Genomic DNA, 27438 nt, shown 5'->3' on the forward strand with positions numbered 1-27438 from the left:
TCTTCCTCTACCTTTGAAACTCTTTATCTTCTCCAGTAAGCGTGCCTTACTAGAGAAGATAGAGTATCTGTCCTTGGATAAGATTAGATCTTTAATCTTTTTTCAGATCATTCTAGGTAGACTGTGGTAGTTAACCTTGTAGCCAGGCTTTAATAGATAACACCCAGGGTTCAGCGTTCTCCAGCAATTGAGGGACAGTTTAGAGCTTAACATTTTGGAGGTTTCTTGTCTATGGCTCCCTTCCTTGTTTATGTAGATCCACAAAACTGTTCAAATGTGGAAATCTAAAATTAAGGAGATTTGTAGAATAAAGGCTCAGGGTTCTGGAGTCTGAAGACTTTTCTAGTTCAGCTCATCTTTACCACTTATTTATATAACTTTGGGCAAGCTGTTCCCTGGATCTCAGTTTACTCATCCATAAAACAGTAAATAAAACAACAGCTACTTCATAGAATGGGGAAGTTAAATAATGTGTGTAAAATGTTCAGTACAGTACCTGGCATAGAATAAACCTCATTAAACATTGGCCATGATGGACTTCTTTTTCTCATATATTTTCTTTTGGATATCTTCCCTGTCCCCATGAGAAGAATAAAAGGATTTTTAAAACTCCATTTTAAGAGATATACAGTGAAAAAGGGTTGAGATCATGGAAGGACATGAAGGGAGAAAAAGTTTGGGAGCAAAAACAATGCTGCTAGTGCAGAAGACTAGGCGAGACCAGCTGAGATGATGATAAACCCTAGTGAGAGACATGCATATATATGCATATATTCTTTTTCATTAAAGGTTATTACAAGATATTGAATAGTGTCCTGTTCACCAGAAATTGACACATTGTAACTGACTATACTTCAATTAAAAACAAATTCTCTTGCTATAGAATTGTTGTTAAATTTAAATGATGTAACACATGAAAAAGTATTTTGTGAACTTTCCAGCACAGCAGTATCAAATACAGGCAAGGAATCTGGTGCTTAAGACCATAAAGCCTCGACACAGACTTCCTGGCTTTAAATCCTGGCTCTGCCACCAACTAGCTTTGTGATCTTTGGCAAGTTACACACCCTGTGAGTAATTCAGTTTACGTCTCTGCAAAATGTGGATTATAATTGTAGCTATCTCCCAGGGTCGTTATGAGAATTTAATGAGTTGATAAATGTATATGAGTGCCTGAGGCATAAAAAAACTGTGCAAATATTAGTTATTATTATTACTAAAATGATTATATATTGTTATTTCTATATAAATTTTATTAAAGTATTTTACCAAAACTTGAAAATAAAAAAAAAACCCTAGTGTGAGAGACAGAGGTACGGCCGTCCAGGGGGCGGGAACAGCTTTGAGCCGTCTGGACTGAGAATGAGGAAAGTCCCCATGAGGGAGCTACGCCTGAAGTAAGAGGTGTGGTTGTAGCGGGATGGGAGAGTGAGGGAGAAACTTATTCGAAACCGGAAGCAAAAAAGGGCGGGACCAGAGCTGAGGGCCTGTGGGGGTGGGTCCAAGGCTGGGTGGAGGCGGGGCGGGGGTTGGGCGTGGCCGGGTCGGGGGGCGGGGTCCCAAGGAGAGGCGGCGGAGAGGTTGCGGTGAGGGAACTGGGCGGGGAGGCGGGATGGGCGGTGAAGAGGCCCGGCCCCGCGGAGGAGGCGGGCTGAGACGTGCCGGGGACAAGAAGGGGCCGGAAGGGGGTGGCCGCCGGTCAGGCCCCGCCCCGGGGCCGCCTCTTCGCGGGTTCCGTTGGCTGTGGCGGCAGCTGAGGCTGTGGCGGCGGTGGCCGCGGGGCGGGCATAAGATGGCGACAGCGGCGGCGGGAGCCCTGGGCCTGCTGTGGGGCTGGCTGTGGAGCGAGCGCTTCTGGCTGCCCCAGAACGTGAGCTGGGCCGACCTCGAGGGGCCGGGCGACGGCTACGGCTACCCACGGGCCCGGCACATCCTCTCGGTGTTCCCGCTGGCGGCCGGCGTGTTCTCCGTGAGGCTGCTCTTCGAACGGTGAGAACCCGCGGGCGAGCGGCGCGGAGGGCCGGGGGCGCAGGCGGATGGAGCGCGCCGCGGGGAGAGGCTGAGGCCGAGGACTAGAAGCAGAACTGCAGGCAAAGCCCGGAAGCAGGGGTTGGTAAAGCCTGGGAGCCGCGCAGGATGCTCGGAGGGCGGCCGAGGTGGTCGTGTAGCCTAGGTAAAGGCAGAGTTTGGGGCGTGGACACTGAAATGGTGAGAGTCGAGAGGGACGCTGGGCCCACTCAATTTTAGAGCCCGGAGGTCGCTTGAGGTGGGGTGGGGTGGGGGGGCGGGTCACATAGGCCTCTCCCCAACCTCCAAGGATTTTGCACACAGGAAACAGGTTGAATGTGAGCTGCGGCCGAGAACCCGAGAAACCAGAAAGGGCCACGAAAACTACAGCTGGTGGGGGCCGTGGAAGCTGAAGGGTCAACTCAAGAGCCAGGCATTCCAAGCCGAAGGAGCGGGTTCAAGGAAAGTTAAGATTTGTGGAGATAGTTTAGTTTCTGAGAGTTGAGGGGTCACAGGATTAGTTAGGCCCCAAGCCATGACTGGTTTGTCAGCACATGGGCGTGCGTGTGTTTCAGTAAAATTCTGCCAGAGCCGGTAAGAGAGCAGATGGGGTGTGGTGGAACGTAAGGGTTCCAAAGTATGGAAAGATGTCCGGTTAGTTGCAGAAAGGGCCTTGGAGGCCAGAAATGGGAGGAGGGGTGCGCATCTTGAAAGGATGGAGAGCCTTGGGGCTTATTAGGAGACACCTCTATTGAGCCAGCTTCTCAGCAACCGTGTGTTCTTGGCAAAAGTGATTTCACTTTTCTTTGAGTGAATGGCTTATGTCAGCTGTCTGAGATAAAGATACACACTGAGGACTTGATGTAGTGATTTTATAATGTGGACCGTAGTTGTGGGTGATTTTAACCAAGTTTACTCAGACTCCAAGAAAGGAGACTTCTTTCATCATAGGTCTCAGGTAGTGAGGGTGGCACTTTGACATCTTTTGTTCGTTCGGCCTTTATCAAGAGCAGGAATGCCCTTTTGAGGATGGGACTATATTGCAGATAGAATAATCAGTTACTATCTGAAAAATTAATAGTATCTGTTTTGGATTACTTCTTTGATTTGCCTACTATTCTGACACAAAAATCTTTTTTTAAAAATACATGTTAGATGTTGCCCACCATTCATCCATTTATTCATAGTGTTTATGCATTGTCATCAAAGTGCTCTGCCAGATGTTCAGGCGTAAAAATAAAGATGTTTTTAACTGAAGCAAATGAAACTCAGAGCTCTAAATGCATTTTCTGGGTCCTCAGGAACTTAGCGTTGCAGTTTTTTAAGAATAGTCATTGTATTAAGTATTCTTGGGTTGGAGGCACAAACCACTTGTCCCTCTTAGGAGCAACGTAGGTCCAAGTACTCTCCACCTCAGCATTTGTATATGAAAGCTGAAAAAAGAGAAAGACAGTGTAATGACTGAAAATGCAAATACACAATTCAGGACAGAAAAGAAAGTTCATTGTCCTAGGATAAGATTCTCTGCTTTTCATGTAAATATATACTATATATGGAAATTTCCCCAAATTAGTGGTAAGAGGAAATAGCTTGTTGCTAGTAAACAGTCATTTAATATACGCTTGCATGTATCTTCAGATTTCCAAAGAGGTTCCCCAGGTGACTGTGAAGACTTACATAGCCCCTGGCAGAGCCATTGGAAAGGATCCTTTACCTGTGGGAATTCTATCTGAATGTTTCTATGGTGCTCCAGTGTCAGGGGAGGAGGGGTGGATGGGAATACTGTTTTGAAAGCATTCTAGTATGGTATTCCTTGGCTAGTAAGGACAGGAACCTTGTTCATCTTATGTTTTATTTTAGGAAAGTTTAACCCTAGAAGCAGTCTTGCTATTTTGTTTCTCTTTAAGACTTACAGCTTTAGTTAGCAATAGAATTGACAGCTAGATTACCAATTCCTCTCTTACTGTGCTGGTCTTCCATAAAGGTAATAGAAGCCACTCTTAAGAGTATAGGAAAAGATGTATCAGAACTATTGGTTCAGTTAGTCTCTTTACTACATTTTCTCATTTCTCAAAGCCTACCTAATTTTGAACAGTGATTCGTATAGTAATCATAGACTGTAAGAGCTAGAACTCCAGCCTCCTTTTATATAAAGAGTAAATGAAAGCTTAGAGACATTTTGCAGCTTTTCGGAGGTTACATACTTACCTGGGAGAGAGTCTGGAACTAAGATCCAGTCATTTTCCCTAGCCTTATTCTCTTTCCACCTTATGATGTGGCCATCTTTTCCTGTTCGTTAAATCCCCATTCAAGAGTTCAGATTAGATTTAACCTCCTGTTTCTAGCCTAGGATTTGGAGAACAAATCCATGGTCATCTTATTCTTGGTTATTTAATATAATGTATTTGGCTTGAACTTTGTATTTTTTTGTTTCAAATTGTTCTTCATATTTTAATGAGTATTACACTATGCTGCTTGATAAATTCTCTGTTGTTTTAAGAATCTCCCAAAGAATAAATATAGAGTTTACAATTTATTCTTACTTTCCCTTCCTTCTCATCAACCACACTGAGCTTTTTTTTTTTAATGGGGGGAGGTAATTTGGTTTATTTATTTATTTAATGGAGGTACTGGGGATTGAACCCAGTACTTCATGCATCCTAAGCACATACTCTACCACTGAGCTATACCCTCCCTCCCCTCAGCATTTAATTTTAAAGTTCTCACAGCTGGAGAACTGCAGCCTCATCTGATAGGGATGATTTGAAAAGCCACCTGACCATAAATAAGTTAGTATCTGGCTATTTCGCTAAAGAACTGCAGATAGGAGATTAATACCTACCCAAGAACAGAGTCTTTCCTTTGTGGGCCTCTGCTAGGTGGTTGTGTTGTGGTGACCTGCAAGGTATACATTGCAGAATACCTTAGATGTGGCTATGGTTGGTCAGTAAATACTGATTGAATATTTGAGAAGGATCCATCCTCATCTGCTCAGATGCCCAGAGAAGTGACCAGAATCTAGGTCTTTAACATGAAATAGATGTTTAGGTTGACTGAGAGAGACGAAACTATAATTTGTTTTTGTTGTTAAATTTCACCATACTACATTTGCATGTTGTGCATCTTTCTGCAGTTTCTTTTTCTTTCTCCCCACCTATTCACACTACCCTGTACCCTATCAAAAAAAGAGATAACTCTTCTACCTGTTCTTTAAAACTTCCTTTAATATTATGCTGCTGATAGAAACCTGAGGGAATGAGTAGTCCAAGCTAGGTCTGCTTTGCCTTACTTAAATTGGATCTTAAAGATAAAATTGTTTGAAATTTAATATCTAGTCTTGGGATCAAGTAGGAGCTTAAGACTTAATATTGACACCATCAGAGCTACCATAGGCTCATTTATTTTGAATATGGTATTGCAATAGGAGCTTTATGTTGCCAGAATAAAACTGTTTTGTGAATTATACAAGAGATAGATTAGAGCTCTCCTTGCTGCTCATTCATTATTCCAGTCTCCTCTTCTCTCTTGTCACTTCCAAGGCAACCTCACTGGCATGTCTGAAGAGCTTTTTCAGTGCCATTCTCTGTCATGGGGGAATGAACAGACTCATTTACTGGCCTGTCTTATAACTAGAAACAAAAGTAGTGACTCATTTTTTTGTGCACATTTCTTAACCACTCATTTCATCTTCCTCTTGTAAACCTTGCCACCTCTGCTGCATACTGTCTCCCCCCTCCCATCTTTCTCACTTCTGCTAAGTGGAGGAAGAATTTCTTTCCTCTTCCTGATAGGCCTGCTGCCCTGCTCCCATTTCTTAAAAATGAATGAAATAAGCCTGTCACTTCAAAAAGCAAACTTTGTTGCCAATGACAAAATTCAAGCTTTCGAGTGAAAATTAGAATTTTAGAGACCTTATATCTACATTTGAGCATGACAGCATCCCAATGTTTCAAGCCTTTTCTGATGAGATTGTCATGATGAGATTATATGATTTCTTAATATTGTATAATGAAATGTACTGACATTTTGGAGATCTGGATAACTTAGTGAACCAGTATTTTTCAGTCGACCAATTCATGCTATCCATTCAAAGTGTCAGACAGACTGGTGGATTTTTAACGTGAATGAAAACCTCATTTTCAGATTCTTCAATGCAGCCAATCTTTAAGAAACTACTGCTTGTGTTTTGGTGTAGTATCAAAGATAAAATACTTCCCCCTTCCAATAATGTATCTGTGTAATGCCAGCTTTTATTTATATACTTCAGCCAAAACAATGTATCACAAGAATATTGAATGCAGAAGCCAGCGAGGGTAATCCAGCTATCTTCTATTAAACAGACATTAAAGAGATTTGCAAAAATGTCACACCATTGTTACCCAGTGAAAGTAGGTCCCCCAGACCAGAGAGAGGCTTTGGGAAGAATGGACATAGCTGGTGTCTAGGCTGTAAGGGAGACTGCTCATTCCACTGCACCCCTAGAGGTATTCTGTTGGGCCTTACTGAATTGTAAATCATAGATTTAAATCAGGGTTGCAGATCCATCAGAGTGAGATTGAAAAAGATGATCACATGGCTCTGCCCTTATCTAAGAGTCTACCTCTTGATAAGCTCTGGATGATCAGAAGCCTTCTGTGTTCCTTCTCACTCTGGGAAAACCTTCCCCAGCCCTTTCTGTGGAGTGGGTGTTGATTCTCTGAAGACAACCCTGAATACTGTCATGACTGAGGTCAGGTTCCTGGCTTATCCCTGGAGACAATATATTCATCACAGAAAAGAAACATGTCAGATATTTTTGCTTTAGCCACTTCTTGATTCAGAAAACTGGAGTCTCCTAGATGGGTAAAGAAGAAATGAAGGAAGAGGATGCAGCAAGTGAAATCTGTACCTTCCTTATAGAGTAGGAAGAGGGAGATATACCTGTTTTGGCTTCCTTTCCAGAGGTAGATTTAGACAGATGAAAACTGCCTTCTAAAGAATTCTCTGAGTTTTGGGCTCTTTGTGCTTGAATCTACTCCTGCTTTATCTTTGGGGAAGTTAATTAAGGTGTTACTACAAAAGGAGCTAAACATAGTTATTTCTAACTTAAAAAAAAAAATCTGAAACCAGTTTTCCCAGATGCAAAGGTAGTTTTCCCATATATGAAGAGTTCTGTCTGACTTACTTAGTACTAAGATTTCCAGTATAGTACCCACTAGCTAGTACAGTAGCTACTAGCATTGGGGGATTTCAAATGTGTCTAGAAAGCATTGAGATGTGTTTTAAGTGTAAAATACACACTAGATTTTGAAGACTAAGTGCAGGGGGTAAAAAGAATGTAAAATATCTCAATTTTTAACTGATTACATATTGACATGTTAGTGTTTTAGATACATCAGGTTAAACAAAGTATATTATCAAAATTAATTTCACTTTTTTTTAAAAAGTTTTTTAATGTGGCTGTTAGGAAATTTTAAATTAGATATGTGGATTGCATTATTTCTGTTGAGCAGTGTTGATGATAGTGATTCGAACAAATGTTGATAACCAAGGAGAGAATTTTAATGTAGATTCACATTTGATTCAGTTTTTTAGCACCAGAAGGTGATTGGTCCTAAGAATATTGGATCATGCTTTAAACAAGAGTTCTAAAAAAAGGTAGTAATAATGGGATTTTTAAAATATAAATCATTTCCTGAATGATTTAAATGACCAGTTGTAGTCTATTTTGAGTAATCTTTGACTGACAGTGTCTTCTAGCCAAGCATTGCTCTGGAGTTTTGCTTTTCTGCATATAACTCCTCAGTCAAATAGTTAATGATCTGTAAACAAACAAGTTTGTCAAGTAGTTAAGTGTACATGGGGTGATGCACAGCCCTGATAAGTCAGTGAGAATAATCACTGTTCTTCTCAAAACTATGGAGTTTCTTAAAAAGGGTATTTCTTTTTTTTAATATTATCTTGATCATTTCAATTTTCTAATCAATTAAATCTTTTTTGGCGGGGGGAGGTAATTCAGTTTATTTATTTATTTTTAGAGGACATATGGGGGATTGAACCCAGGACCTTGTGCATGCTAAGCATGTACTCTACTGCTTGAGCCATATCCTCCCCCAAAAGAGTATTTCTTACCATCTTCAGCTTTGGGGTAGTATCCCCATTTGTAAGAAGTCTCAATTATGGACACAGAGAGTTTCAAATTAAATCAGATTGTTGTGGTTGTGTTTAATTCTTCTTGGGGAAACCTCTGGTTATATACTGAAATTTAGTTAACTTGAATTTCTACTGATTATCCAGAAATCAGTGACCTCCTACACTGAGCTGGTAGGTTATCTGATGACCCAGGAAGACAGGTGGTACATTTCCTTGAAACACTTCACCTTTCAGTTGAGAATTAAATTTTTACCCATTTGTTCATCTGTTCATTCTTCAACAGTTATTTATTGAGAGCTTAGTATATGTCAGATACCAAACTATATGAAGGATAAGAAAGTGACTAAGTCCTGGTGTCTACCCACCAGGAAGAGAGCAAGAAAACCAGTAGTTAAAATACAATGTAATAAATATATGCACAAGGTTATGTTACAGGAGTTTGGAAAAGGTGAATTCAGTTTCCATTTAACAGTTGTTAACTGCAATATAGGCTTAATGTCCTACTAACAAACACTTGTTTCTTGGACTATGAAGGGTGGTGGAAAAAAAAAAACTTATTGAGAAAGAGCTTTTTGTTAACCTTTTCCTCTAATCCATCTCTTATTTGTCATGCATGCATTAGTGTGTTTCTACTTTAACCAAATGCATTAAGTAGTATAATCATTCATCCATTTAAAAAAGATTAAATATGTTTAATGAAAGAAATGTATGTATATAGTTGGAAAAGGGATCAGTTCTTAAACAGTGAGTCTCAAGGACGTCCAACTGTTCTCCAGCCATACTTTGAAAATTGCTGCTCTATAGCAAATAAAATATTCATTAGCTACTGTATAATTAAGCTACAAATTAGAGTTAGTTTGTGTCTCTGAAGCATTTAAGTAATTCTTATTATCTCAAGATTTATTTCCCTTATAATAAGGTAAGGTGTACCCAAGTAGGTTTATCAGATTGCACAGGTATTAGTCATCTTAATTCTTTAAGCCCCTGTTATAGTCCTAAGTGAAGATCACTTTGATACAAGTGGGAGGAGTGAAGAACAGTTTGGTATAAATTCACAGTGTGTGTTTTGTCATGGCTTAGGATAGTATATGTCATAGAGGTTCTTTTAAGTCTGTTCCTGTTTTGTTTTAAGAGCAAATTTGCTAATTTAAAAAAATAGTCCTCAAAAAACCCTGCAAATTACTTACGCACAGACCATGCAAGAAATGTTGGATTTGGTGGTATAGGTGTCCTTGAGAAGTGCAGTACCTTGTACACAGCAAGCACATATGTGTACAACACATTGGCTTGTACATAGCAAATCCTGTCCTCTTAATAATTTACTCAGAAAAATACACTATGGATGCATATGTATAGGGAATATACCAAAAAAATGTGAAATTTAAGAAATGTACTTATTATTTTATTAAAAATAACAATAGTAAACCTATTATTACATGTTAACATAAGTAACACATTTTTGAAAAATAATTCTCCAAACAAAAAATATTTAGTGAGAAGAGCATTGATTTTACATTTTTGAAAATCCCTGTAATGTCTGGCTTAATAGAAGATAGCTAGATTATCCTCGCTGGCTTCTGCATTCAATTTTTGTGATACATTTTTATGGTTGAAGTATATAAATAAAAGCTGGCATTACATAGGTACATTATTGGAAGGGAGCAGTATTTTATCTTTGATACTACACCAAAACACAAGTAGTAGTTTCTTAAAGATTGGCTGCATTGAAGAATCTGAAAATGAGGTTTTCATTCATGTTAAAAATCCACTGGTCTGTCTAACACTTTGAATGGATATCATGAATTGGTCGACTGAAAAATACTGGTTCACTAAGTTATCCAGCTCTTCCAAAATGTCAGTACATTTCATTATACAATATTAAGAAATCATATAGTTAATATCATCATCACAATCTCATCAGAGAAGTCTGGAAATATTGGGACATTGTCAAGCTCAAAGTTAAAGGTCTCTAAAATTCTAATTTTCACTTGAAAGCTTGAACTTTGTCATTGGCAACAAAGTTTGCTTTTTGAAGTGACAGGCTTATTTCACTCATTTTAAGAAAATGTTACCTAAATACCCAGTTCCTGAATAACCTTAGTTTTCTGTTAGTCATTCTTTCAGGTAAAAATGGTATTCTGTGAAAAAAGCGATTTAGTTCAACATACAACTCAAACAGTCAAGCAAGAGCATTTCCTTGAGACCACTGTATCTTCTGGTATGCAGTAAAAGTGCTTTTTGTTTACCTCCCATTTTATCACAGAATATTTTTAAAATGTATTCAAGGGTTGGGATTTAATAAAATCAGTCATTTGTATTGCTTCATCAAGGACATTCTTAAGTGAAATTGGCCTTTTTTTTTCCTTTTTTTTTTTTTATACTAAGAGGATATAGCAAGGTAGATTACATAACTGTTGCTACAGTTTGGTGCCACTGCCTTGATTTGTCCTCAGAAACCAAAAGTTTTATCCAGCATTGCTTTGCATCATCATTGCAAATGTCAGTAACATAACAAAAAGGCAAATAATGCCTTAATATTGTTATGAAAATTGTTTTGATTTTTATGGATCCCCAGAGAGTATCTCATGGATGCTCTGGAGTCTTTGGACCATACATTGTGGCCCTCTGCTATAGCTGAATAAGATCACCCAGGGTGAGTGTGTAGAGGAAGGTTAAGAATCTGCATGGAACCCTAGGAAACACTGTTTTAGGAAAAGGCAGTGGAAAAAGAAAGCCAAAAGAAGATAAAGAGGTGTGACAGCCATACAGTACTTGATAATGTCAGTAGTTAGCATTTAATAAATACTTACTTTGTCCCAGGCATTGTTCTAAGTACTAAACATTGAATCCTCATAGTAGCTTTATGAGGTAGGTAGACACTATTGTTATCCTCATTTTACAGATGAGAAAACTGAAGCAAAAAGAGAGTTAAGTTGTCCAAGATGACTCAACTAGGAGTGCATACTAAGAAGTCTAGTTCTACTTCTGGAGAGACAGAAAGAGAAAACTAGGAAGAATTTGACAGAAAGGAAGCTAAGAGAAAAGAGCATTTTAAGAGAGCATGCTCAGTAATGTAAAATGGCACTGACTGGTCAGGTAAGATTTAGGCCTGAAAAGCATTTCATTTCAAAATAAGGAAATCATTGATGACTTTGGCAAGAGAAGCTTCAGTGGAGTATAGGGACAGAAGCCAGCTGAGAGAGGGAGGAGAGTTGAGGAATGACTGGCAGTTAGAAAAGTCATGAGGAGAGAACTTTTTCAAGAGCTTTAGTTGTGAGGTAGGTGAGAGACAGAGGGTGTGAGGGACAAGGAGAGCTATTTTAAGATGGGAAGAACTTGAGTGTGTTCAAAGTCTGATGAGAAGAAACAAGTAGAGAGTAAAGCTCAAGATAATAGAAAAAAAAAGAGAAATACATAGAATGAAATTTCTGATCAGGAAGAGAATGGATCTAAACCATAGGGATATTAGTTTTAGATAAAGTGGCTCTGATGGAGGAAGTTGAAGGCATTCCCTTCTCAGCCAAGAATCTTGAGAGTCTTAGCTATTTTCACTTCTTTCTTCTCCTCATATTTTTCATCGCTGTAACTCACTACTGTCTTTTAGAGTCTCTATGGAATTTCTTTGATGAAGGTTACAACCAGTCTCCAGATTGCCAAATCCAGTGGATATTGAAATCCTTGTCGTATTTGATTTCTGCCTCATTTGATACAACTCCACCTCTGGCCTTCCTGTCCCCTAAATTCACCTTTTATGTTGGTGTTTCCCAGTATTCTGACTTTGATTTTCTTTCGGATTATGTTCATTTCTTATATAGTCACATCCACCCTCACAATTTTAGCTACCACCTGTTTTCTCATTCTTTTATTCTTTCTCTTTTTTTCCCCAGCTCTTTGTGTCTGTGTATGTGTATACATCTTACTCGAGCCCCTTTTTCAAGTTTATCTGCCTGCTAGACAGTTGCATTTCAGTGTTCCATAGGTACTTCAAATTCAGCACACACAACTCCATCTATGGCTCCTAAAAATTTGCTTTTCTTATCTTATTCTCCACTTTATTGAAGGACCATAACCATAAATCAACTTAGTTTTCCAAGCCAGAAACATAGAAGGCACACCTGACTCTTCCTCTTCTTTTGCATCCTACATCTATCCAGTCACCAGGTTCTATCAATTTTATTTCTCAGCATCTCTTAAATCTAACATTTCCTTTCCATTTCTGTAGCCTTAGTTCAGCTCTTTTATTACTTATAGCATTTTTTTTTTTACAGTAGCCTAAAGCCTTACAGTAGCCCTCCACCAACTATACGATAAAGTTCAAGCTTAGCATAACATGCAAGGCACCTATGATCTGGCCCCTTTACTTGTATAGTTTTTTCTCCTGTCACGGTTGCCATCTCCACCCCCAGTTTTTACATTCACAGTTCTCTAAGCACTTTCTTATCTTTGCTTTAGTACATGTTTATCCTTCTGCCTGAATGTCCTTTTTACTTTCTCCTCTTTCAGCTCTACAGAGGCCATGCACATTTTTAATGTGATTGGTTTATTAAGAATTCAGTTGTATACTATGTACAGAATAGATAAACAAGGTCCTACTGTATAGCACAGGGAACTATATTCAACAGCTTGTAGTAACCTATAATGAAAAAGTATATACATATCTGAATCACTATGCTGTATACCAGAAACTAATACATTGTAAATTAACTATAGTTCAATTTTTTTTAACATTAAAAAAAAAAAAGAATTTGATTGTAAAGGGAAAGGCCTTTCTGAATCTGTTTTCTGTGGGAATCTGCATTTGCCTCTAAACATGTCAGTTATCTTCTCTCCATGTTTATGTGTGTGTCTGGTGAAGGGGGGAAGCATTTGAGTTCAGAATATTTAGTTGCTCAATACTCTTCACCTAATGCTATTCCATCCTCATCAGTCTGTATAAAATCTTTCTCTTTTAATTGTATTTTTCCGTTCTACATCCCATTTCCCGTTTCAATTTCTTTGATGATTTTTTTTATATATCAATTTTGACACTTTATATTTTTCCAGAAATTTATCTAAGCCAGAGCTTCCCAACCCAGTCATGTTGTCTGCACACATAGAAAATGATATGTGCATTCATAGTGGGTTATGTGAGGCCAAAGGTATATGAGACTAAGGGTTTCTGGCTTCCATCTGCCCATGGACCACCCTGAGAGTTAAAAGCAGTATCTCAGCATAAGTATAACTCATCTGTGTTACTTGCCATGATATACTAGTTGAGAAGCTTGATCTAGACATTCAAATATATTTGTGTATAGTTCATATCTCTCAGTGATGTTGCAACAGATCACAAAGATAGAATTGTTAGTATAGCTTGGTCTGAAAAAGCAAAGCAGTAAGTAATTTTGTCTTAATTAATGCAGGCTTAGGTTAGCTGCTGCCATGTATCTGGAGGGCAGGAAAGGGGCAGAATGAAATTATCTGTATAAAGCAGGGCAGATATATTACAATCAGGTTGGGTCACTAGACTCGTGTTCCTGGAGTAGCAGGTGGAAAGGAGTAGCTTACCATTACAGACCACTAAATACCTACTTATTCAGATCTGCAGGCAAAGGGTAGTCTGGTCTTACAAATTATTTTAAAACTTGGGCAACAAATTGATCCTGGAGAAGACAGAAAGCCATAAGATAAATGTGAGTTCTCAATGTTATCTGGCACACCAGTTTTCAAACTATGATGTCAGGAATCCTTTGCACTATTAAAAATTATCAAAGACCCCAGAGAGTTTTTGTTTATGTGGATTATGTCTATCCATGTGTACTGATTTAGAAATTAAAATGGAAAAAATTTAAATATATATTTATTAATTCATTTGTAAATAACAGTATATTGATAACTCACATTTTATGAAAAAACTGTTTACCAAAACAAAAAAGTGAGAAGAATAGCATTATTTTACATTTTTGCAAGTCTCATTAACATCTGGCAGCTGTATTCTCAGCTTCTGCATTGAGTCTGCTCCTATATGTCACATAAGCTGTGGACAATTCCACGGTACACTCGTGAGAGAATGAGAAAGAAAAAAATTATTATGAAACTGCAGAATTATGGGAATAGTTTTGACCTTGCAGAGCTCCTGAAAAAGATCGCTGAGATCCCTGGGAGTCTCCAGGCACACTTTGACAAGTGCTGATCTAGTAGAAAGGATGAATGCTAGGCCCTTTGGAGTTTGACCTACTTAGATACCTATTTTTTAAGTTATACTAAATGCCAGGTGGATGATATGGAATGAATACATGATTAAGTCTAAACTTTCTCCTAGTTTTGATTTGAAATTTTTTATCACAAAAAAATTCTTTTCCAATCATAAGCCCTTATTTATGGTTTTGTGCTTCATGCTGTAACACAAAATCAGTACCCAATAAATATTTGTCAAATGTATAAATTTCCTTAGGGTCTGTACAGCTGTCACTGACTTGATGCCAGTAGCTTTCTGTCTTTCATTGAACTCTGTACTAATGAGGGCAGGATGTGAGCTTTTGACAACTCTAGGATATTAAGTCTGCTCCAAAGTCCAGATAATAAAAAAATTATCTTGGCTTCACCCAAGTGAGCAGGGTATAAACCCATCCCTGTTGTATGAAAGAGGGCTTTTTTCTCTTTTTTGCCTTGCTGGAGGTACCATCAGGGAGTACCCAGACTAAACTATCTGTTTCTAGTAAAAATAATAGCTGCCTTTTAATGAATGTTTACAAAGTGTCAGGTACTGAGTTAGGCATGCATCATGTCATTTCATCTTTAAAATAACCCAGTTAAGTAAATATTATCCTCACTATGTGGGTAACTTCCATGAAGTCTCTTAGCTGTTAAAATCTGTCTAACCCCAGGGCCTTTAATCAACCTGACTGAATTGAGGAAGAGGCCTGGATCCAGGGGTAAGAGTAGGAATTGGAGAATCTGTTTTTTTTTTTTTTTTTAATATGGTACATTTTTTACAATGAATGAACAATAATTGATACATTATCACTGACTAACATCCATGTTTAAGATTTTCTTTGTTTTTTTAAAATTTATTTTTGGCGGGGGGGTAGTTAGATTTATTTAATTTTTTTTTTTAAGAAGAGATACTGGAGACTGAACCTAGGACCTCCTATATGCTAAGCATGCACTCTACTGCTTGAGCTATACCCCACCCCTGGAGAAGCTGTTTTTTATTTTTGGATCTACCTCTTTATTCAGTTAATCTAGATGGGAGGAGATGGAGAAGACAGAGAGAGATGATTCAGTGCTTTTATTTCTGATATGGCACCAACTCTACAGCAAAGAATGACTGCCTTAATTACTCTTGGTTGCTAATCAATACTAGGTCTAAACTGCTCCAACAGAGCAAGGATGGAATTCACTAGACCGGTCTTATCAGTTACTGAGCACAGAACCTTAGTGAATACAAAAGCAGTATTCTCTGTGTTCACGAGGAGTTTAAACATGATGGGGGTTTAAAATATTTGTACAAAGAATTTACATACCAAGAATATCTACTAGCATTGGCATTTGAATGAAACTTTTGTACTACCTGTGTAAAGGAGAGAAGAGAATGGGTTACAGATGTGGCCTACTTTGTGCTCTGAATAAATCTTTCCCCGTGGCTCAGGGAAGGTGATAAAGGTAAAATAAATTTTCATAGGGGAAGATAATAAACAGAGTTTCTTATTCTCAGTCCCTCCCTTAGAGATAAATTCTGGATTTGAATGCAGATCAAGAAAATAGGTCAAGAGCACTCCATCTTACACCTCCCAGTTATGATTTCATCATAAGACTCCCTAAGATGCTAAGAGAGCTAAAACTGGTTTTGACTTATCCAGAAAGTGACTATATAAAGCTTTTCATGAGCAGATGCTCATGAAAATCTATGGTTGTGGAAAAGAGGGAGATCTTTCTTGAAGAACCAAGGAATAATTCCTCAATTTTCAAAGATCTAAAAGTTGGAAATTAATTATAGTCAATGATACCACCATGGATTCTCAGAAACAGAAAAAAACCTTATACTTCATCTCATATAACCCCTCTTTTAGATGATGAAGCCAAAACCCAAGAGTTAAGTGACTGGGCCAAGTTTATATGACTGATTAGTGGTAGATCTGGGACTAGAGTTGAGTACTAATAGGTAATTTCTTCTCACCACTCTTCCTAGTTTTCTGATGTCTTTCTTCAGAACTCCTGGAAGTTCAATTTCCATAATCTTTTGATTAGGTAGGAAGGTGACCATGACCCAGGATATTTGTATTAGGAAGAACTGAGGTTCTACTTTTCCCTCCAATTAAGATCTTCTTGATCTTTTGATGGAAGGGAAATTACCATTTACTAAGCACTTCCCTTGTGTCAGAGTCTTCATAATGTTGTTTCATTGAATACCTTCAAGATTCATGTAAACTAGACCTGCTTGTAACATTTTAATGAGCATAAGAATTCCCTGGGCATCTTGTTAATAATGCAACATTTTGCTGAACTGGAGTTCAAGATTCTGTGTTTCTGAAAATCAGCCTCCAGGAAAAGCTCCTAATGCTATTGATCTGTAGACCTTATGTAGCAAGGATGCTGATATTGTCTTCATTTTATGGATGAAAAACTGAGGTTTACAGAGATTAAATAAGTTGCCCAGGTTACTACAGGCAGTAAATGGTAGACTAGTGATTTAATTTAGGTCTTTCTGACTCTAAAGCTCAAGATATGGTAAGGGAAGCCAGGGGAAAAATGGAAAGAGAGCTTATGTCCCAATTATTTCCTCAACAGGTCACTTCTCAAGTGAGTCAATGGCAGAACCCAGGACTAAACCAAAAAGTCCTGACTCCCAGCCAAGTGTTTCCCCCTTTTCCTCTTATCAGTCCCCTAATTAAGATCTTTGCTTCTTGCTTCACAAACCGTATTTAGAATTGGCTTTTGGGTTTTCTCCATTACAGGTTTATTGCCAAACCCTGTGCTCTCCATGTTGGCATCCAGGACAGTGGTCCTTATCAGGCCCAACCTAATGCCATCCTTGAAAAGGTGTTCATATCTATTACCAAGGTAAGTGGGCAAAGAAACAGAGAGGAAGATTCATGTGGAGAGTTGCTCCATAGGGCAGGGGAGGATAGAGAGCAAGTATTTCCAAGGATAAGGACAGGCTGGGATGGTCTTTCACATTTAGATAGTCCGTATAGCTATTAGGAGAACTTTATCCGCTCAGGGAAATGCCTTTGGGCCAGGATTCCCTTAAAGTAGTCAAGATATATACATTTGAGTTTTAGGCCTAGCAGCCACTGTCACCCCTCCTCCCCCAGACACACATCACATTTTGATTTTGTTTTTCCCTGTTCCACCTCCTGTCATTACCTAGTTGCATAATCAAGATGGGGATGGTACTAATAGCCTTTGCAGTATGGGTTTTTAATACCATTTTTTACTCAGCTTGGGCTGAAGGGAGAAGACCAAACAAGGATGTGTATAAGTGAGTGGTAAAGGTCCTTGATGTGTGAAATAATACTTCTTACTAAAAATGACTTTGAGGATGAAACATCATTTAAGCCACTGTAGTTACCACCCCTCTGCCACTCAGCTAGTCAAAGGGAAGTTTATGAGAAGTTTGAAGAGAAAGGGATGTTCTGATCCTGGTCATACATCTACAGTATCCCGATGATAAACGGCTGGAAGGGCTGTCAAAGCAGCTGGACTGGGATATCCGAAAAATCCAATGCTGGTTTCGCCATCGGAGGAATCAGGACAAGCCCCCAACGCTCACTAAATTCTGTGAAAGCATGTAGGTGTGCAGAAGGAGGTGGGGAGTGAGGAGAAGGGTGGGGTAAGACTGGACTGAGGTTTTTTTTTGGAAATCACTTCTCTTGCTAAGATAACAGTTGATCGATGTGGAGGGCTAACTCTATTACAGCCTGGAAAGAAGAGGACTGGAAGCCTGGTCACCCTTAGTTTCTTGGACATGCTTGCCCCTAAGCTAGATGTAGTTCCATTTTGTTCCCGTTTCCCAAATAAATTAGGAGTGAATTCCTATACCTGTACTTATGTAGGTAGTTATGCACACCCTTGTACACCTTGGTAGAGATAGCACCAGCTTGCTCTAAATTGACATTTTAGTGGGAAGCATCCTTTTTCTGGACATACTATAGTTCATTTCACTGGGTTTTTACTAACTATCCTTTTGGCACAGAGCACTGTATCACTGTGATGCAAAAAAAGAAATATTAGGCACTATCATCAGGGGGTCTGATATGGAAGGAAAGTTGATTAAACCAGTATACACTTGTGGAATCTATTTTAAACAGAGTCTGGAAAGTTTTTTTGTTTTTTTGGTTTTTTTTTTGGCTTTTTAGGTAACAATATTTGTCCTTCTTATGGAAACTTACCTTGTTTCTTACCAGTAACTGTCTTATCCCCAAACTGCTATCTTGACTCCTGTAGCCTCAAAGACTTTCTTTAGAGTGAATATTTATCTAACTTCTACTCCTTGCCCATCCAGGTGGAGATTCACTTTTTATTTATGTATATTCTGCTACGGAATTAGATTTCTCTGGTCGGTGAGTCTGAACTTTCTCTGCTTCTCTGTTGGAGTCTAATCGTGCCTACATCCCTAGAGATAAGAGTTAAATACTTTTAACCCCTCCTCCCCCTTGCTCCCTTTCCCTATGCGATGCTCAGATCCTAGGTTTATAAGCTTAACAGATTATCTTCTGCCTGGGGCCTGACTTCAGTAACTTCATGACACTACTGTTTCTTAAATAATGCTAATAATAATAATATTGATTAAATCAGCATAGTATGTGATGGTTTACAAAGCACTTCACAAAAGTTCTTTTCTTCCAAGGGGGAGACAGCTACAGATATGTAATCAGTAACTCATTAAACTGGGTAAAACAGGTGTTATTCCTGCTTTTCAGTTAATTGTCAAAGTCAGAGAAGAATTTCAGGCTTTTTGATTCATGATTCCATGTTTGTTTCTTTTTTTTTTTTTTTTTTTTTTACTGTGCCACACTATTTTCCTCTAAATGAAATAACTGAGGCTTCAAAATACATGAGCCAAAAAGAGGCAGAACTGAAGGAAGAGAATAGACAAATGTATACAATCATAATTAGAGATTTTAATACTCTTAGTAATTGACTAAACCACTAGACAAAAAAAAATCACTGAGGATGTGGAAGATTTAAGCAACATAGTCAATTTGGCCTATACCAACACCTGAAGAATATATATAATTTTCAAGTACACATGGATGGATCATCAACTAAGACCATATGCTAGGCCATAAAATGTCTTGGCAAATTTTAAAATACTGTTCTCTGATTATAATGGAATTAAAATAGAGATCAATAATAATAAGATGTATAGAAAATATTTGGAAGTAAAACAGCTCTTCTAAATAATCCAAAGAGCAAATAAGAAATCACAAGGGAAATTAGAAAATATTTTTAATTGAATGATGCTGAAAGTACAAAATACCAAAATTTGTGGGATACAGCTAAAGCATGCTTAACAGGAAACTGATAACTTTAAATGTTTATATTAGAAAAGAAAAGGGCTTTAAAATCAATGATCTAAGTTTCTACTTTAAGATCTGGAAAAAGAAGAGCAAAGTAAACCCAGAGTAAGTTAAAGGAAAGAAATAATTTAAAAACAAGCAAAAATTGATGAAATTGTTAGATAAATAAAGGAGAAAATTAATAAAGCCAAAAGTTGGTTTTTTGAAAGTTTAATTAAAATCAATAAACCCCTAGGGAAAAAAGAGAAACATGATTAATATCAGGGAGAAGCAGCAGCTATCACTATAGATCTTGTGGACACTGAAAGACAATGTTATGGACAATTTAATAGTAATAAATTCAATAGCTCAGATGAAGTGGACAAATCCCTTAAAGGACATAATTGAAACTCCATTAGAGATAATTACTTTTGAATCTTTGCCTTGGAGATCTCTCCCTTCGTTATTAACTGGAATCACTGTCTTCCTGCATCCCAATTTCCTATGTCCTGGGTGGTGATGTTCCCCAAAACTATCCTAGAGCTCTCTTTGCTCTTAGTTATTCAAAGCATGGTTTGTCTATTTGTAATAACAGTTTCTTGCTATGGAAGAAAAAGTCTAGCCATTTATTGACCTTTTGAGGATCCCTAAATTTGGTCAAGAGGGATTCCTTTCTTTTCCATCTCTCTTCTGCCCCTAACATAGAGAGAAAGGGATTATATAGATAAACCAGGGAGAATCCTGAAGGCTGACTTGGATTATCTGTTTTCTCTTAGTCACCTTGGTTGTGGGACACCCGACAGTGCTGGCACAGTTACCCTTATCAGGTAGGATCGGAGCCCTTTAAGACAGGGGCTTTATATGTGTGTGTAAGATGGGGTAGGAGAGAGTTCATTGCCAGTCCCAGGGCAGGTGGCATGTTTCCCTGGTATTCTTGAGGGATTAGGGACTGAGTCTCCTTGAGTCATATATTCAGGGTATCTATTTCTGGGGTCCCCATAGCAGTGAAATCCAGTGATCTGTTTGTTCGAGTTTCCTAAATTCACCCTAATTGGGCTAGAAAGAAAAGCAACTTCCTGGCACTCAATGAGGTGCTTTCTGGTTCAGGTGTCCCTTTTTAATCCCTTAAAATCATCTTGGTTTAGTCTATAGTAGAGAAATTTCAGGGGGCTGCTAACAGGGTAGAAGAAGGGAAGGCCTCTGAAATCACTGATTGTGATTCAATCCCCTGAAAATCACTAATTGCCCAGAATTCTGGACACACTGATTTGTGCTATAGTTCGTATGAACCTTATCTGATCTCTGGGAGATGAGAGCTGAAGATCCGTATGTAAAGGGCAGAGGGAAGATGTTTAAGTCTCCATACCAATCCAAAGTCTGTTAGTTATTACAGATCTTGGAAGATGATGAAGAGGAAGGATGTTTAATAATTTTGGGTATGGGTCCTCTTAGAGAAATTTGCAGAGAAGGAATGAGTCTTTGACTAGCCATTGTTCTAACTACTTCTTTCTCTTTTCCAGCCTCTCACAAGTGGGCTTTATTACTATTATATCATGGAATTGGCCTTCTATTGGTCTCTTATGTTTTCTCAGTTTACAGATATTAAAAGAAAGGTAAGGACTTTGGTTCCCTCAACTCCCTGGCTTATTGCACCCTCCTTTCTAGCAGCTGTCATTATTGATTATCAGTGTGATGGATTTGCTGCCCTAATTGGACCACAAAAGAGGGAGAAACTAGGTTTGATGGGACTTTTAGCTCTTTGTAATGTTCTCAGAAATGAGACCTGACTAATGATGAAGTATATTTGAGGCATTCAAGGCATGCCAGGATGAGAACAGGTAAGCAGCATAAGAAGCATACCCTTTTCCTCATTTTTCTCCAAGGCTTACATATGTAAAGCTCAGGAAACTAGTCAGAACTTCCCTTCTTGGTGAACTTCCCTTCCCCAGTTACTTAAAGAATGTCATCTGGAACAGGTTTTAGATGATTTAGTTTGACCCTTTTCTTGCTGTTGTTTAGGAAACAAAAGATTAAGAGAAGTGAGTTGACTTGCCCACATAGTGAAAAAGTTGAAAATAACTTTTTTATAAGCTGACAGAAAGGGCAGAATCTTCACCTTTTATTGGTGTCCACCTGACATAAAGCAGTTCCAGCAGCTCTAACCCTAATCTGTCACTACCTTATGGTTGTCTTTGGTGAAGAAAATCAGGGTTAGCATTTGTGAAAATGGACTGAAACTAATCTGGGTTATTAATTGTTATGTAACCTAGAAGCTTGATACTCAATTCAGATGCCTTTCATTCTCCTATCGTCAGGAGGCATGGGTCCCCTTATCAAAATTTTATTTTAATACATGACACATATGAAAATGTTTATAATATATTTGTAATATATACTACAGTGTATACTTGTGAACTCATCTCCAACTCAAGAGCTAGAACATACCATTGTATCTGTCTTTGTGGAAAGCAGACTTTTCATCCTTATTTCTATGATGCAAATTTACCTACCTTCTCCCACCCTCTGTCACTCACTGGACTGTGAAGTATTTATTAGATACATCTGGTAACTCAGGAATTTAGAAATTTCTCCAGGTCTAACCTTGGCATTTGAACTCAAGAAGAAATTAAGCTTTAAATCGGAAAGCAGAAAGTGCTTGCAGTAAGATGGATTGTTTAACTTTTCTCTGAAACTTTTTGGAATAGTTTAGCTTTGCTGCTCCACAAACTTCTCCTTTCTGTTAGGTCCCTTTGGTTGAAATTTTCTTCATCAAAGCAAAAGAGTCTTAGATTCTCAAGGATATCTCAGACTTGTATGCCTGGCTTCTACCTGGGAAATTGGATTTCCAAATGTTAGCTCAGCATCCAAGCTCTACAAGTTCTGCAGCTACCAAAGAAGATTGCTTTTTCTGTGCTTTGAGCTAAATTAATGTAGATTATGGGTCAGTCACTGATGTAGAGAGTTTTGGGTCAAATACTAGGCTGCTCCTTGAAGGAGATTTCTAAGAACAATTGTTGCGGGGTATTGAATTAGCTAGCAGCTCTGTGGCCTTGCCTTTACCTGCCTCTTCTATTTCCATTCTTTCCTAGGACTTCCTGATCATGTTTGTGCATCACTTGGCCACCATTGGGCTCATCACCTTCTCCTACATCAACAACATGGTTCGGGTGGGGACTCTGATCATGTGTCTACATGATGCCTCAGACTTCTTGCTGGAAGTAAGGCCACAACCCCTCTTTCCTCTTCCTTTTTCTCTCCTTTTCTTCCTATCTGAGAACTGGCTCAATTCTTATCCCCAACTCAATTCTTAACCCTCTTTTGTTCAGGCAGCCAAGCTGGCCAATTATGCCAAGTATCAGCGTCTCTGTGACACCCTTTTTGTGATCTTCAGTGCTGTTTTTGTGGTCACTCGTCTAGGAATCTATCCATTCTGGTAAGTGCTAGGGCTGTGGAGCTTTGGTGGGTATGTGGCCAGTGATACCTTTTGCCAGTTCTAGGACCACCAAGAACTCTAACCTGGGCCTTTACAATTCTCAAAGGACCTTGTTTCCCTTGCACAATATTTTTAGTGAGGTGTGATCCAGATGAGAGCATCCAACTCATTTAGCTGTGGCTCTCCTGACTCATCTCTGAGGGACAGTCCTCATTTTATGCCTAATTCCTTGGCCTCCTTTTGCACTAATTACAACATTCTCAGGCTCTTCTTGTTTTCCTGCTCTGTACTCTCTCTCCCATCCTGAGCAGTGTGTGAGCGCACGCACACACGCACACACGCACACCATTCTCACTTCTACACTCATTACTTTATAGTACAAAGTCAGTGACTCTGGGTTGGAGATTCTGCTTAGTCTGAGGGAATTAGCTACCTAAGGTCTCATATGTGCCTAAGGATCTGAGTGATTCCTAGGTTATGATTAAAATTAGTGTCCCAGTTTTGTGAAATGCTGCATATTTGAAGTGATTAATAATATGACTTAATCCACCAGTTCCTAAGATTTCTGTATCTTTTCCTGTCCCTAAAGATAGAAAACTCCACAGGCCCCTTTTATTCTTCTTCACTGTGGATGAGTATCTCTGGAACTTCAACTGATAGACGGTATGGAGAGAAAACACACAGGGTTCTGCTTCCAAGGAAATTCAGCTTCATCCCTATCTGCCTGGCTTTGACTCTAGAATCTGACCACTGGCTTCCCTCTTATAGGATTCTGAACACGACCCTCTTTGAGAGCTGGGAGATGATCGGGCCCTATCCTTCCTGGTGGTTCTTCAATGGCCTTCTCCTGATCCTACAGGTTCTCCATGTCATCTGGTCCTACCTAATTGTACGAATTGCTTTCAAAGCTTTGATCCGAGGAAAGGTGAGGATGGAAGACGGCTTCTTTCTCTGGGGCTGGGTGAGAAGATAGGTATTATGCAATAGACCTTCTCTTTCTATCTAGCCTGGTGAGTCCCATCTACATAAGTAGACCCAGCAAAAAGCCTAGGGCTCCAGAGTTCTCACCTTTTCTTTAAGTATGAGTGTTTCACCTTCTAAGATGTGACTTAGATGTAAGAGGAAGGATCTGTCTTCTTCCTGTCCCTTAGGAATGGCTGTTAAATAATGAATAGGATTAGGTTTTGGAGATGTCCTGAGCCATTTCCTGTCCTTTACCTATCTAGTTCAGTGAATTTCATATTTTCGTTTTTAGCATGGGAGCCTTTTTTCAAAGGAAATCACATGCAGAGCTCCAAGACAGAAACTATAAAAGCAGAGATGCTGTATTGCCTAGGAGTGTTCTTTTAATTCACAAGCCACCCCAAGATGACTACACTGTGATGTTCAAGATATGGTTTATGTAAGGGACTAAGTACCAGCCTCCCCTTACTGTTGTATGAGGCATGGGTCCTAAGTGAGGTAGGTCTTTAGGGTTTCAAATACCCATCTTATGCCAAGAGCCCAAAATCACAAAGAAATGCGTCATTTAACGGTAAACTCATAACTGAATTTTGCAAATTCTGAGGCAGTCAAGCTGTGATTAGTCTGAGGGTTGGAGATTCAGCCTTAAGTAATACAGAATCCCAAGGAGAAGGGCTCTGGTAGAGGACACACTGACTAGGACAAAAGGATGGGATGTTACCCAGGTATATATGATCTCTTGTGTCACTGTACCTTATGGCTGCAGTTGGTTTCAGAACTTGCTTATTGTGCCTGTGCATCTTGCTGTAGCTACTGGACATCTCTCTTCTCCCCTGCTTTTCTTTCCTGACCAGGTGACCTATCCAGGAAGGATTAGACCCAGACTCTGTACTCTCCACTCTTTTCTCACCTCCTTCCTTTTTTCTGTGCCTGGTGGGAGCTGGACAGTTTCATCTCTTGCATGTAAGTGTATCTGTGCTTCTAGTGTTCAGTGAAGCATGTCTGTCTGAAGTGTTTCTCTTCCTTCCTGCTTTCCTTTCTGTTTCCTTGTGTTGTCTCAGAGCATGCCCTCTCCTGACCTGGCCAGGCCATTGTTGACTGGAGCTCAAATTACCAGATTTTTTTCCCTAAATTGAAGCAAGAGTAGAGTCTCCCCCCCGCCCCCCCCTTTTTTTTTTCTGTTTTTCCTTTCTCATCCCCTCCACCGCCCTTTTTTGATCCTCCCTTTACCTCACATCTAGACACATTGCCCTCTGGTGGAAGTTTCATAAAGATCAGGTAATCAGTTATCTGGGCTCAGAGGTCAGTAGCTATAATAAACCATAGAATCTGAGAGCTAACCTAAGCCAAGTACCCCCACCCTTGGCAACAGCAATTGCAGTTTTGTTTCCTTCTCACCCCCTTCTCTTACTTAAAAACACACACACACACACACACACACACATTTATTATCATTCAGTTCTAGAGGGCAGAAGTCTGACATAGGTCTCACTGGGTTTCTCTCCTTTACTTTTAAGGTCCACGGTAGAGAATTTGAGTACTTTGCTTGGTATATAGGATAGTTTAGATTGGAAAACACAACTCTAATCTAAACATCTAAACCCTTCATTTGAAAATACAAAACAAAAAAGCTAAGGTTAAGTGGTAAAGATTCATAGAGAGTAGCATGATTGGGACTGAGATTCTTTTCTCACTGACTGCCAGGTTTTGTTTTGTTTTGTTTTTCCTTTTCTTTTCCTTTTTTACCATACTATGTATCTTGGGGATGCCAAAGTTGCTCAAGAAAAGTAATCCTGATACTGGGAAAAGGGGGAAGATTGGAGAAAAAGTGTCATAGGGTGTTGATAGTTGAGCCCAGAAAGAGTAGAACTACTGAAAAGGCCCACTAATGGATCAGCTTTAGGGAGAAAGTAAAACTCAGGATAACCAAAACTGCAGTGGCCACAACCACCAGAAGATAGAAGCAAGGATGACAGCTGTTTGTGTTTGCTGTATCTGTTTCTATTTTTTTGAGGTGGATTAGGAGAAAAGGTGTATGTGAAGTTTCCTTCAAACCTCAACTGGAACTTGGTGAATGATTTCAGCTCTTTCAGGCTGGTCCTGAAAGATAATTCCCTCTATCACAATAGCTACTTATTCCATTGAGAACGGAATTAGAGAAGATGAGAAACCCAGAAAGCAGACAGAGGATATTCACAACAGTGTCTATGGTCTAGACAGTATTTTGAGTCAGGTGCCACCAGAAAGTAGGCCAGATTGGGAATAATGCCCAAACATGGGCTCTGTGGGCTCTTTCTGTCTTATGATTCCAGAAAAGTTCTGTCCTCACCTTTCCTACCTTTGGCCCCATCCCACCCAGGTATCTAAGGATGATCGCAGTGATGTGGAGAGCAGCTCAGAGGAAGATGATGTGACCACCAGCACAAAAAGCCCCTGTGACAACAGCTCCAGCAATGGTGCCAATCAGGTGAATGGTCACATGGGAGGCAGCTACTGGGCTGAAGAGTGAGGTGGTTGATATGGGGACTTCAGCACACATGGACTTGTAGGGCCATTGGCAACCTACTCCTCTTCAGCCTCCTCACATCAACACTCCTGTGATTAGGGAGTGTGCAGGGCACTGAGGAGAATCAAAGAAGCAAATATTTTCACTTAAAAAAAAAAAAAACTCTGCCATTTTGTATTTAATAGACTCCAGGTTCTTTCAGTAATGTTATTTGCTCTGTGTATGTGTGTATGCATGTGCATTTGTGCATATGTGTGAGTTTCATTGCCTGGGTTGGGGCACAATTCTGGACTGGGGCCATTAGGCCTCACTTGGTCCCCCTTGAACCCACCTCAACCCCAGATTTGACTGCATCTTGAATTATGCTGGCTCCAGACTGTCCCCTCCCTTGTTACCTATGGCTCTTGAGGCTCTGGCCATCTGAATGGAGCAGCTAACTTCAGCTCTAGGTATCTGCACTGTTCTTCCTTCGGAGCTGGAATATTTCACATGAAGTTGTATAGAAACAGACAACCATGGACAGATGACCAGGATTGCTGTGGCCCCTAGCTAGATCCCCTTCCTACCACCTGGACAGCTGCTGATACCCTGCTCTTTATTCAGTGGTACGCAGGGAGTGGGGGGTGGGAGGAAAGAGTGAGCTGAGGGCTGGAGGACAACAGCCACTGCGTGAGCTGTTAACGGTTTATACTATTGTTTACTCTTCTGTGATTAAAAGTGCTTCAGCCCTCATCTGCTGTCTCAGCTTCTTTAGTAACTCTGTGTCCAATTCCCTGAATCCATAAGCTAATTAAGAACTTTTCCAGGTCAGATTTTAGAGGCCCTTGGACACCAGGTTTTTCCTTTCTGTGCATGCTTGGAAAACACTGCCTGCATTTTAGGGCTTTATATTTTAAGAAAAAATAAACCTGTAGTGA

At 39.4% G+C, this 27438-nt stretch overlaps 1 protein-coding gene and 1 non-coding gene across 4 annotated transcripts; one reads left to right on the top strand and one right to left on the bottom strand.

The window, feature by feature from the left end:
• The first annotated feature begins 1586 nt into the window (after positions 1-1586).
• Positions 1587-27253, top strand: CERS5 (ceramide synthase 5). 3 transcript variants are annotated; one of them, XM_045523616.2, is made up of 11 exons: positions 1587-1989; positions 17073-17178; positions 17778-17908; positions 18623-18680; positions 20396-20446; positions 21140-21232; positions 22709-22837; positions 22946-23052; positions 23821-23977; positions 24870-24978; positions 26375-26516. In XM_045523616.2, exons 1-11 carry the CDS (start codon positions 1613-1615, stop codon positions 26380-26382), a joined length of 1326 nt encoding a protein of 441 aa, XP_045379572.2. In that variant the 5' UTR covers positions 1587-1612; the 3' UTR covers positions 26383-26516. The 3 variants fall into 3 exon arrangements, with proteins under 3 accessions (XP_045379572.2, XP_074230990.1, XP_010962576.2); XM_010964274.3 differs by lacking the exon at positions 24870-24978 and having other exon boundaries at positions 1603-1989; positions 26375-27253; XM_074374889.1 differs by lacking the exons at positions 23821-23977; positions 24870-24978 and having other exon boundaries at positions 26375-27253.
• Positions 4630-4702, bottom strand: TRNAP-AGG (transfer RNA proline (anticodon AGG)). The gene has a single exon. It is a non-coding gene; the product is annotated as a tRNA-Pro (tRNA).
• Positions 27254-27438: the final 185 nt, after the last annotated feature.

This window comes from Camelus bactrianus, chromosome 12, assembly GCF_048773025.1.
Source record: "Camelus bactrianus isolate YW-2024 breed Bactrian camel chromosome 12, ASM4877302v1, whole genome shotgun sequence".
Lineage (NCBI taxonomy): Eukaryota > Metazoa > Chordata > Mammalia > Artiodactyla > Camelidae > Camelus > Camelus bactrianus.

Excerpts from the sequence above, each read along its gene's own strand:
- CERS5 (XM_010964274.3), top strand. The coding sequence starts at position 1,613 with ATGGGCGGTGAAGAGGCCCGGCCCCGCGGAGGAGGCGGGCTGAGACGT. Across the intron at positions 21,233-22,708 it reads TTACAGATATTAAAAGAAAG|GACTTCCTGATCATGTTTGT; the intron begins GTAAGGACTTTG and ends ATTCTTTCCTAG. Across the intron at positions 23,978-26,374 it reads AAGCTTTGATCCGAGGAAAG|GTATCTAAGGATGATCGCAG; the intron begins GTGAGGATGGAA and ends CATCCCACCCAG.